Here is a 13,465-nt window from a genome sequence, read left to right as displayed (position 1 = left end):
GCCAAGAACATTGATGGAATAGGACTGAGATCAGAGCTTCTGCACAGAATATTGGTATTTGGGAAATGATGAGCGCTGCTCCTGTGACAAGAGACATGGACTTACTTTTAGCAGATGTGTTGTTATTGACTATTTATACAACAGAACCAAACAAGAGGCTTAAATAAGCTGAAATCCATTGTGCTAAGCTGTAAAAGTGGCAGGACCCATTTGCTAGAAACAAAAGTTATTCAAAAGGATGGATAGAAAACATGATGTTGAAAGTAAGATATAGACATTTTTTTGGCTATGGGCAGTGATCAATCTAGCAATGCATGCAATCTGTTTTCAGCTTCTAGTTAACGAAAGTACAAATGAGTTTTAAAGAAAAATGTGAAGGTAGATAAGCTAGTATCATGAATTGAAGATTTCAGCACTTCTAAGTCCAGAAAGAAGAGAGAGGACAAAATTTCATGGTTTATATTGACATTAAAGAAAATTAGACACAAATATTAGATATAGATTGTGGTAAAGGCATAAATAGATTTAGACTGGGGATTAAAAAAAAAAAAAAGAAATAAAAGGAAGCAGACTTCTCACTTCTCACTGCAGAAGATCAGATTGGGTTTGTTTAGTTCTGGAGTGTCAGAAAATTACCACCCAGCCAACCAATCTGGAGAACTTCACCACCAAATGAACTAGCACAAAGGGAAGGGAAGAGGGCTACAAAGCAGCAAACAAGTTCCCACTGAGGGAAAAAATCTGTAAACAGGAATATCTTCACTAAGACTGCCATAGGAGGGAGTTGTTGCAGCAGTATTTTTTTCTATGCTCCTTCTAACAGTCACTTTAACTTGAACAATACAGGAACACAGAGGCACAATGCAAGTCTTAGTCTTGCAGTACCACAATGCACTAGAGGATAGAGGTGCCAATGTCCTTGTACTAACAATCTGTTCATGAATACATTGTTAGAAGCAATGTGTTTTGCAACAAATTCATAACGATGCACAGCTATAATCACCTTTTGTACTGTTTTCTTGACAGTATGTTGTCTTGCCAGAAGTTATGTCCATTTTGAATTAATAATTTACAGATTTAATTATATTCCAATGTAATCTACTAAATAAAAACCAAAGCATGAGCACTGCTTCAAAAGGAATGCCTCCTATTTTATTATTCTAGCCCATGATATCACAGGCGGATGTTGGTGGTATGGAAGTAGAGGTTGAATATTGTCGCCAATGTTCTGGTACATTTTGTTGTTGTGCAACAGTCGGCAGCAGAGGGGCAGTCTGACTACATGGCATCTTACATGGAAGTGCAGGTGAAGCAAAGGTGTGTCATTGAATTCCTCTGTGTGGAAAAAATTTGCACCCATTGACATTTGTCAATGCTTGTGGAACACTGATGGAGACCAAGCAGTGGATGTTACCACAGTGAGGTGGTTGGTGGTGCGTTTCAGCAGTGGCACGAGACACTGAAAAGGTGTTTCAGGTGGCTATAAAGATTTTGATGAGTGTGTCATGCAGGCTCTTGTTTATTTCTGGCAAAAATGCTAGTGACGGTGACTATGTTGAAAAACAGTGTTTTGTAGCTGAGAATTTGCTCTATCAGTGTTATTTTGCTTTTTGATCTGTTGCAGTTTCCATGGATCTAAACAGGAGACATTATTTTTGGAGTGACCTAAGTATTTGTGCTTATGATTGATAAATCTTACAATTGTTTTCAAAGTCAGATAAGCCTTACTTACCATAATGCAGCATTTTAAAGTAACAGATGATGTGAAATGAGGCACTGTTACCATCTGTGAATAATGTAATCAGGCAAATGAGTAATAACGACTACATCATGATCATTTAGGACAGAACATACCAAATTACAATTGCCAGCAGCTTGTTTTGTACACCACAAGCTTAAGAAAAGAACAGCATATAAAAGTAGTGGGGAAGGATTTAGTTAAAATGTGATTACAGACTGGAACATAAATGATACATGAGATTACTTCTCTAAGGTTCACAACTATTGCACCTGGAACTGAAACAGAAAAGCACACAAATACAAAAGACATCATGCCTAAAGAAGACAATTTCAGTGATATAGGGTTGCTTTTCCACATCATAAACTCACAAATTTTAGCTTATAACAGAAAAAAAAATTCTGCACAACACTTTGGGACTGCAGTATTACCTTCCAGAGTTACATGAGATTACTTTTCATTTTCTACAAGTTTACCCTCTGTTCACAGACTACGGGTACAAATCAGCCTCATCTCTCTGGGCAGTGCATATTTCCTTCCCCAGTGCACAGTGACTTTCATGATCTGCAGCAGAAAGCAAGCTGATAGCATGCTATTCTTCCCTACTCTGGTCTTCTTCAGAGGTGTTCAAACTGGAGTTATCTTTACCAGATTTGCTAAAAGGAAACAAATTTCTTTTTTTCCTTCAGAAAAAGGAAAAAATCCACTTTTTACATCAGACAAGTAAAGTTCCTCTTAATAAAATGCCATTTTTTTCTTCTCCTCTCATTTCTTGTTCTATCTCTATTCTACATATTTTCCCCTAAAGTGTTTCCAAAATCCCTTCACTGCTGTAAATGAATACATTATTGCAAGCAAGTAGGAAAGAAATGGAAACTGGAATAAAAAAAATTAAGTTACTTCTTCTAGTTTTATAAGAAGTCTTGGTGGATCAAGCCCAGCTACTAGAGCCCTGTTTAGCAATCCCTCCTCTCAGAGTTTCCTCTGTAAACACAGATATTTAAGGACAACTTGTCATTTGGAAAAATTTGCTACTGTATAAAATGTTTTATCACCCATTTCTCAATAGGGTAGAATATAACAAATCTTTATGAATAGGTTTTCATTTTGATTTGTGCTATTCAGTGCTGAAGATATTTCTTTTTTACTTCCCATATTATAAGACATTCCTTCCATTTAGTATATCCTTATACCCTCAAATTGCTGTACGAAGACATAAGCAAGAAAAACTGGGTAATGTCCACAGAAATTACAGCACCTGTCCACAGCAAAGGCAGCTGCTGGCAATAGTAAAAAATAAATAGACAGATACAGGTATAGGTAAATAAATAAAAGCTGTTCGCTGACTTTATGCCAGAAGAAATCCAGATTCTTTCCATATGCTTATGCCTACTCACATCTGGGAAAAATCACATTGTACTAGTGAATACTGTACCAAAATCTTGTGTTAGTGGATGTTTTAACTTTTTCTCTGTGTGCTTTTATTAAAAAAAAAATAAAGACTCACTCAAAAATGATTTTGATTTACAAGAAAAGTTTTTTGGAGTGAATAGCAGTGAAGGCTGTGAAAGGGAAAATATTCCAGTTGATGAAATTATACCTGCATGTGACAGGCTTTTTTATAAAGCACTTCATTATGTACCATAACATTTACTCTATAAAAGTAGCATTCCAAAAGTATACACTATAAATGATGCTGAATCAGCTGATAACAATCTAGATTTTCAAAATTTAACAATCAGTCAATATGATACACATGTCCAGAAAGATTTCTTGGAAGGCAATGAGAAGCCTATATAAAATGTACCATCCTGTACAGCTGCCTACTTCCGCATGTTCCCAACAGAGCTGCTAAAACCTCACCTCAATATAAGTTTTAATGTAGAGTATATTAAATTATTGAAAAAATGGACTTGACTGTCTTAGCTACACCCCTTCTCCATTCATCTTAGCAAGTGAATATCATAACTGGATGTCATACTACAGCCAAAACAGCTAACAACTTTGAATTTTAAGTGCTCCACTTCAAACATGAAATAAAGGACAATATTGTAGACCATGGCAGACTTAGCTGAGAACAAAGTGATCTTTCAGAAGGTCAAGTTAACAGTTGCTAAAAATTACTCAAAATTATTGTTTATAAAGATTTTCAAGTAAAAACAACAGGCGAACAAATCAACCAGACCATCAAACATTACTGAAATAGTATTCTGCTTGACCTTGATCATTCTCTTCAGTATATGATTAAAATGATCTAAAATTAGCTATGGTTCAATTTTAAAGAAAGGGTGAATTAGTGAATGCATTAAGTTAGAAATTTTCAAAACTTGGTCCATAGAGCAACTTCTAATGTTCCAAATCTTCTATTATGGAGATAGAAATGCATCAGTTTTATCTGAAAGAGAATACTCGAAAGGAACTGTAGGAAGATTAAGAACAAGGGACACTCAGCCAAGTGGGGGTAATGGGTAAGAGTATAGCAACATGTAGAGGAACCTGTGCATCAACTATGGGAATTAAGACTACTCTCTTGCCCTAGTTTATTTTACACAGGATCCAGGGCAGGGAGAACAGAGGTTGTGCACATCCAGGTGCTTCTTCATCTTGAAAGAAATAAATGTCCTTAGCTATGTAAGGAAGAAAGAGTAATGAGATCAGAGTTGCTATGTTTCTGATTTTTTTTTTTTTTTTGGAGCATTATATTTTATAAGATGATAAACTGTCCCAGCATGGATTCAAAACATGTCTGGGACACAAACTGAGACTGAGGAGCTAGAAAGTATTTCCTGGTCCCACAGCTCAGTCCTGGCTTTATGATTTACTGCAGAAGTGGGGAGCATGTTCTGATAAGGATTCTGGTACTTACACTATTTAATGTACACACTGAATGCAGAATGAGAACTCGAGAACTTCAAATATTTTAATGACAAAGGAAAATGTAAGCAAATGTGTCATTTGACACAGAACGTACTATTCCATATATTCTAATAATAAATCTAACTACTTTCTGAATAGTAGAGAAGGAAACAAGAGAAAGAGCTGATTTGGAATTGGTCTATAACACAGCATTTAAAAACAAGACATTAGAAGATCAGTCCTGTGTTTGTTTGGGGTTGGGGCAGAGACTAGGGTGACTTTCTTTTCCTTTTTTCTGTTTTGTTGTTGTTATTCTTGTATTTAATAGAGAGAGATTCAGTGCAGAGTGCATGCAACCCTAAAACCCGAGGAGAAGAGAGATTTAAACACAATGGCAAGCAGCCTGCAAAAACAGCATTTTCCTAGTATGATGCTGATGCCTTACACATGAAGTTAGAACTAAGCCTCAAAAAAATAGTTTGAAATGTTAATTCACTCATATCGAGATGAGTTTTCCCACTCATGCAGCGAATTCATAAAATGACATTATTTAAGGCAAGTTACAGACAGTTTATCATCTTATAAAATATAATGCTCAAAAAAAAAAAAAAAGAAATCAGAAACATAGCAACTCTGATCTCATTACTCTTTCTTCCTTACATAGCTAAGGGCATTTATTTCTTCCAAGATGAAGTTCACAATGGAATTCACCAATGAACAGCACAAACATATCACATACCGTGAAGTCACAGCTTCCATGAATTCATCAAGAAGATCATCGTAGGCTTGACCTCTGATTCTCTTATGTCTCAGCCCAATATACAAAGGATCTTTCAGCAATGCCTGTTAAAAAAAAAAATAACTATTTGAACTATTACAGGAACAAGTTACACTAGTACATTCTATATTAAAAAGGACAACAATGCAGTGTTTGAGGATTAACCCAAGCATATGAAATACATATCCATTTATCCAGCTCTATAGAAAGACTGAAAAAATGCAACAAAGAGATTAAAGAAACAGCCTTTTGTATCAAAGAAAATGGATATCCTAGTATCAAAAGAAGTATATTATTTCCAAGTGAAAAAGTGAAAGTTTAACCTAGGAAGTCAAGTTTCAAGAATATCTTTTTAGAACTTTATTTAGTTCTTTTCCCTTTTTTTCCTTTATATCCTGACAGGGCTTGAATTCAAAAAAAGCTATTTTCTCTTCTTATCATGTTTCACAGATATCTCTCAGGGAATATTTAGTTCATCATTTCAACTGTGTTGATGAGCTGATATTCAGATAATGTGCTGCTTTCTAAAATTCAGTATGCCAAAACATATGCAATCTTCTCCTTCCAACTTTTTAAAACATCAGTTTAGACTACAGCATTCTCCATTTCAGTTATCCATGTCCACCAGTTGGATATGATTTCTGAATCTTTCTATGCTTAAATCTTACACTTTTTCTTCCTTGAGATTTATGATCCAGAATCTGCCCTAGAACCACAAAACACAAAACGTGTTTAATTCCATGTCTTCACTACTGGACAGCTTTGTTTCTACATTATATGTTACCAAGTTAACAAATATGTTGAAAGTGTTTTGCCATCCCCTTTGACAACTCACTCCAACTACAGCAATTCCCTCATTCAATATCTTCATTGGCTCTCACAGGATCTCAAAGAACGTATAACAACGTTCTTTGCTAGTATTTTTTTACAGATCTCTGAAAATTAGTAAGATAATTTATCTTTTGTATCTGGTGTTTAGTCCTTCCACACATGCTCAGACGGCTTGTAGAAACAACCAGTATGACTGCTGACTGATTTTTGTTGTCATCTGAAGGCCATTTCTGAAACCAACACCACTGAATAAAACTTGAATTACGAAACTGAATTCAAATTCAATTCACCAACTTCAATTACGAAAATATCATAAAGAAAAATATGGACAACTTCTCCTTCCAGGAGAGAGATCCCCATGTCCAGCACAAAGTAAAAAGGCTGAAGAGCTTGTTCAGCCTCCTTTATGCTAGGGATCAGAAATCTAATTTCTGTCTTTTAGGAAAACGCATGAATTCTTTTCCCAGCTCTTCAATGTTGTACAACCAAAAAAATATTTGGGGCAAAAGCCTCAGCTGAAAACTAATAAGAAACAAACTTACCAAAGAGACAACCACGCTTGGTAGTATTAGGATATTATCAAGGGATAGTAGAATTACAGAATCACAGAATATCACAAGCTGGAAGGGATCTGCAAGGATCACTGAGTATAACTCCTGACCCCGCACAGTACCACCGAAAATTCAAACTCTATGTCTGAGAGCACTGTCCAAACACTCCTTAAACTACAGCAGATCAGTGCCTAGACTGCTGTTCTGGGCAGCCCGTTCCATGTCCACCACTGTCTGGTGCAGAACCTGTCCCTAACCTTCAGTGCCCTTCCCCTGACACAGCTCCATGCCATTCCTTGGGCCCTGTTGCTTCCACAGAGAGCGGAGCTCAGCGCTGCCCATCCACTCCAGGTCAGGAGCTGCAGGCCATCATGAAGCCTCCCCTCAGCTCCAATGATCTGGGCTGAGCAAATCCAGGGACCTCAGCTGTTCCTTGTACATCTTGTCCTCTAGATCCTTCCCCACCTTAGTAGCGGTCCTTTGGACACACTAATCATTTTATGTCCTTCTTATACTGTAGTTCCCAAATCTGCATACAGTGAAGATGCCCTTTTGTGGGGCTGCTCATCAGACACTTATATACATGTTCATAAATTTCAGTCTTCTGAGGCTGAATAGGCGTTAACTCTGCACACGTATGCAAGGAAATGAGTTTGGCATCCTGGGACAGTTTGTCTGGTGCCATGTATTGCATTGCAAGGACAGAAGCAGGCAGGCTGTCCCGCACAAGGGCAGAAGGGATGGAGCCTGCTCGGCACACATCATGCCTGGCTGCCCACAGCCCTTGCACACTGGGCTCTTTATTCATTGCCACAGATATATGCCGGAAGCCTCCACAGAATGTCCTTGGCTCAGTCTGGTTTTGTGCAGCCTCTTGCTTGGGGACAAACTGTGGTAATTTTGTAGCCTGTTACAAGATTCCTTCATGAAGCATTCTTTCCAGCCATTACAGTGTTGTTTTTTAATTAAAGTTCACTGGCACTGACAGTTCCTCAGCCGGGCAAAGCCGTCTGTGCATGTGGGAGCCAACCCTAGAATATGAGCAATGGGGTTAAGTGTTTGTGTAAGTTGAAGCTACAACTGTTAATTTCTCTTCAGGTTAAGAAATTAATAGGCTTCCTGAGCAAAAGGCAAGCAAAGGATGCAAAGATCAAACTGGCAGATAAACAACCTCATGGATGGAAAGAGCAAACTGGACTGAACTGAGCAGCCTTTTTAAAGGCAAATGAACTGAAAAATTCTAACTTGGCAGTGCAAAACAATAGAATTGTTATTTCAAACTGTATCAAATGCATAGAATATTCTTTGCTATTAATGTTTTCCCACAGAAACTATTCTTTCAACAATTGTGTTTAAGGTTGATGTCATAGAAACATTATGAACGTACCACCTTTTAAATTCTGGACTCTGACAGGAGGGCAGGTTTTAGTGTTTTTTAGTGTTTAGATGTTTTTGGGGTTACAGATGAGAAAATGTCTATTATCATTCAGTGGTATTAAAGTACCTATCTGTTCAGCAAGTCTAGAGAAAGGGTGAGCTGATGCTAGCACTTGCGTTAGCTCATCCCAAAGATGAGGTCTCCTTCTGGGGAGGAACAGAGGATAAAGCTCCTTTCTTCTTTTGCAAATGTGTTGACAAAGCTCTTGTCTTTAGGTAGGAAGAGTCCTGATCTCTTACTGGTGAGTATGTAAAAGAGGCAGTATAGTTCAAAGAAAAAGGTTACCTGATTATGAAGTTTCTTTTTGCAAAGCATTCTACACCCTCAAACCCAACTAATGTCAGTGTTACTTGCAGGATTCCGAACATCCAAAATTCAGTCAGCATTTGCAAACAAAGAATCTAATACATGTTTAAGTTCTGTGTGCTGGACTTCAAAGTAAGCCTGTTCAAAGAAAATAGGCATCATAATATAATACAAATTGAAATCTTATCCATTCTTCCTAATGCCTTAAAAACACTTTGCAGCTGTAAGCAGTTCTTACAGGGCAGAAAATCATGATTCAGCATGTTAGTGCAAATTTAAATGAACGCAGATTGATTACTGCGCAATTAATTTTGATGGAAACTGTCGGTATGCCCATAGCTTCAATGTTATTTTTTGGTGATGAACTCTTTTATTGGAAAAAGTTTCACATAGAGTGAAATTTCAGGCCTGTGGAAACAAAAAAGTTGTTTGAAATGTCTGACATTTCTGGAGAACAGAAACTCCACTGTGCTCACAAGCTCTTCCCCAACCTGAGAAAGAAGAAGCTTGCAGGAAGAATTTGGACTGTTTTAACATTACAAATATTAACAGTTGAAAAGGTATCAACGGTCCTACATTTTTCTTGGTGGCTGTATGCCTCATTAAACCAATCATACTCTGAAATGTTTCTCATTTCTGGGAGGTGGCACATCTTTGTCTCAAAGCTGCTGGTGTTCTGTGCAGCTGTAGTTTCCCTTTAGTTTTATAACTGTGGTTCCAATGAATATTATTTCTCATTGTAGAAATGAAGGATTTTGATATTTTTAACGGCACTGGAGGAATTTCTGCTGTGAAACATCACTGTATACCAAATATGTTATGGCACTGAGAGGTCTGAACTCCCTTTGCTGATGTCTTTGTGAGCAGAGAGACTCAGCATCTTGCAGCTCTGGGTTCTTAACTTCCAGTTTTCCATGAAACTGTGCACCGAATTATGTATGTTCCAAAGAAATTTCCTGGTGCCAAGTTTGAGAATAGATGACATTTCCGCATGTTTTTTCTTTATTGATGAAGTATATATGTGCGCAATTTTCTGTTTCTCACTGCTTTGGCTTTTGTAGCTAAATTAGAGCCAGGTGCACAGCTCAAGCCTTGCCTGAACTTTGATGGTTTGCTGATCTCTTTACTATAATTGTGCGCAAGTAAGATGGTATAAATGACTTGCCTTTTTCTTAAAACCTCAAAGTCATTACAGTTTTAATATGCTCAGGTGGTTCTTCAAAGGACTTTTTGTTATTTTACTCAGCTAATTTTAAGTAGATCTATATGATACTCCTAATACCAGAACCTCAATTAAGCCCTTTCTCCTTGTAAACTTTTATTTTGCTTAAAGCTTGAATTCTGCCATGTTGCTAAACCTCAACTTTTTAGTAGTTTTTTTAGCCTTAAACTTAAGTGTGCCTGAAAATAAACTAGTGTCAACTTTTCCAGTATCATTACAGTATGTGTAACAAACCCACTAACCAGGAAAAGCAGACTTACTTTCACAGGAGATTAGATTTCCAAAAGAACAAAACTAAGTTTAAGCTTTGACAACAAGCTGGGGAACAAAAGGAACCCAAGTCATTGAGGAAAAGTACCTAATCATCATGTCAACTTGACACACTTGATTGTGGTATAGAACTTTCTCTCCAGTGATCTGTTTTGAAAGCCATGAAATAGCTGATAGTAAATGTTAATCTCTCAAGATGTGTGAACACTAAAAAAAAAACAACAAAAAACAACAAGCGGGGACCCAGTTTGCATGGTGTTGACCTGAATAACAGGATAATGTGCTTAAGCAGCTTATTCATTCTTCAGTGCCTTTTGGAAACAGAGAAGCTCCACAATGGATTGCCACTCACAGCTCAGAAATAACTACTGTTCTTTTCACTTGTAGAATGTTTAGTTTCTTTGTTCTTGCCCTGGGTTTCTTCATACATTGTTCCAAACAGGACTATAAAGGAACTTCGGGCTATTTCTTGTCGAACTGTAACATTTGTAAAGTAGAAGGCACTGAGCTGTAAAGGAATTTCAGGCTTTCGGTATATAGCTGGCCAAGCTTTTCATCAGCGTTGTGTCGCTGAATTAATTGTCTGGGCTTGTGAGACTTCCCAGACTGGATGTTTAAACGTGCCCCAGAAACACTGAGTTTGGCATGTTTTAAATATTCTAAGTGAATAGATGAATACATTTATATAGTTTTCTTATAACTACGCTTGTTTTAGAGCTCTGAGTTTTAGTATTGGCTATAGATTTAAAATGCTTATATATATTAAAGATTTAAAAGTAGCATAAGGAGGATAAGACCCAGTGTTTCAAGGCAGATCTTTGGCTTTTCTTTAGCCCTTTCTTTAAACCGCATGAATTTGAACACATATTTCTCTTGAACTTTTACAGAGTTACTACCCTGTTCAAACTGGATTATTGGTGTAATCAGTTATGACTCAGTTTGGATATGAAGTTTTTGAAACATCTTCATAATTTAAAACTTTAAGGGGGCGAATGTTTCTTTCTTTCTTTCTTTCTTTCTTTCTTTCTTTCTTTCTTTCTTTCTTTCCTTCTTTCCTTCTTTCTTTCTTTCTTTCTTTCTTTCTTTCTTTCTTTCTTTCTTTCTTTCTTTTCATTTTGGGCACTATTTTGCAAAATGAGAATACTGTTTAATGGAAGTCTTGTGGTAATGTGTTAAAAGTGCAAATCAATTTGCCCATTAGAGTAAAAACAATTTGCCTTAAGCTGTACTGAATTGAGGAGTGTGCTGTATGCTCACAGAAGACACAGAGCAGCAGACACTTGCCAGCTGGGAAACCTGGGACAATATTATTTTGCTTGTTGTCTCTGAGTTCCCCTGTAATGCTATTAACATAGGTGCACAGTGGGGAAGGATGCTTCTGCCACTCACTGGTTCTGCTCTCCAGCCCTGCATGCTCCGTGGGATGTATGATGCAGCTCGCACAGGTTTTCCAAAATCATCATAAGATCTTAAGATTTCACACTGCTAAAAGCAGTTCATTTGCATTTCCTGTGAATTTATCTTCCAGAGAAGTAAAATTATCCTTGGTATGTCGGATTTTCCCAAAGTCATTTGAAATAGGCAAATTCAAAATGGGAATGAAAAAGTCATTCCAGAAATAGTTATTGACTGCAAAATTGAAATATTTGTATAGAAATAGAAGAGCATGTGACAGCAAAAATGACTTTAGAAGGAACCTGGCATCCAGCTCTTGCCAGGTTTTCCTGCAGTGTTTAGAATAGATGCATAATTATAATTTTGATTTTGTTGCCAGAATACATAGAATAGTGTAAACACAGAGGTAAAACTATTTCAGCTGAAGAATATGCTCCCTACAAATTAGTACTACATAGAAAGAAACGGATACAAATAATTACAACTTAATTATTTTATTTTTAACTTTCATGTATTCTCTAGTTCAATCAGTTAACTAACTGCTTATATTCTGAAAATCTATCAATAATGTTTTTCAAGTAGATTGTTTTGAAATGATGATGTATTTAGCAGCATTCTAATGTAAGTTCTTTGACTTTCCAATGAAATGAAAAGTTAAGAGACAAACATCTTTGTCTGTAGACCAGTACAGTAACTTACATTAGCAGTTTTGGGTGCCACAGTATAAGGACATATAAAACAATTAGAGAGCATCCAAAGGGGAACTATGAAGACTATGAAGACTGTTAGCTGCGTGTAACATTTCAATGCATTTTCCTGGTTATGTTACTCATCTAAAAACATCTTTCAGTTCCTCAGCTTAACAAAGAGCTTTATAAATGAAATAGATGAAAAAACAAACAAATATGATCTTTCACGCAACAGGATAAAGTCAAGAGTAGCTGAAGGAAGACCCAACCTTGAGAAGCTCTTAGAGGGAGTTGCTAGTTGGGGATACCCATAGAAAATTAAATACTGGACAATTCTGATGGGCCAAGAAATGCAGAGCTCAGAAAACAGTCTGCTCCTTTCCCTACAAATTTTTTTCACGTCTTTAGAAACAATATATTATTCCTCATCTAATACTGCCTTCTGACTCATTCTCTTAGGAGGTCACAAATGATTTTTTCACAAGGACAGCTTTACCACAATATCCAAGGGTAGACACTGATGCACTAAATCAGGCTAGTACTGCATCAGTGACATGCTGCCACAACCACATCTAGCTGTGTCGGTGTGCATTTTAGGATACACAAAAATAAAAACACCAAGATAAGCATACTGCATTATGTTTAACAGTCTCAGAGAACTCACTTAATGTTAACATCTGACTGAAGGGATAGGGAAGATGCCAACACCACAAATGCCTGTAATTTGAGTTGGAATTTGGAAGACGCTCAGAACCATGGTTGCAGAGCAATGTTTCATCAAATGCAATTTAAGGATGCATAACTCTTTTATACAGTAAAACTGAAAACAAATGGTTGTCTGCATGCCAGTGGCACTTCGTGAAAATCTTAATCTTATTTGCCTATTGAGAAAACAATAGTCCTGAAGAATCTGACATTGTTTAGGACTTTAGCAGATTGCACTGCACATAGTAATTAATATTTTAGAATAGAGACAATAATCAGAAGGCAAGGAAGTGGAGTAAATCTTACATTTAACGCATGTAATTATCAGAAGACATGAAAAGAAATTTCCAAAATCCCTGACATCTACTTTTTATAAAAGATTTTACCGAATCTCAGGAAAAGCTCAGACTAATAATTAAGCTCTGAGTACACCTGACTGTAAGTAGCCCCCAAATGTCTAGCTACTATCATTCCTTCTTCAAGAGCTTCAGCACTTAAATAGCTAAAATCTCAATCTTCATGTGCTGTCCCACATCACAAAACATTTAACAATGCCCTCCATATTTTAGAATACGCCTGACTGAGAAGGGAAACAAGTTACAGAAATAGATAATCAAAACCAAACATTATTATCTTAGTGCTCTTAAACATAAAAAGGAAAATACAAATCTCCAACTTAAAATGCT

The 13,465-nt window shown here is 36.7% G+C and overlaps 1 protein-coding gene across 3 annotated transcripts in view; it reads right to left on the bottom strand.

Moving 5' to 3' along the window:
- The window catches only part of ME1 (malic enzyme 1), a 156,931-nt gene that overhangs the window by 65,233 nt on the left and 78,233 nt on the right, over nucleotides 1–13,465 (bottom strand). For all 3 annotated transcript variants that reach the window (XM_010707673.4, XM_085216912.1, NM_001303206.1), the window contains 1 exon segment: nucleotides 5,334–5,437. In XM_010707673.4, the coding sequence (XP_010705975.1) occupies nucleotides 5,334–5,437 (104 nt within the window).

Source organism: Meleagris gallopavo, chromosome 2, assembly GCF_905368555.1.
Source record: "Meleagris gallopavo chromosome 2, MGAL_WU_HG_1.1, whole genome shotgun sequence".
In the NCBI taxonomy this organism is placed as follows: domain Eukaryota; kingdom Metazoa; phylum Chordata; class Aves; order Galliformes; family Phasianidae; genus Meleagris; species Meleagris gallopavo.
The sequence above is the reverse complement of the archived record's forward strand: the minus strand, read 5'-3'. Positions and strand labels throughout refer to the sequence as shown.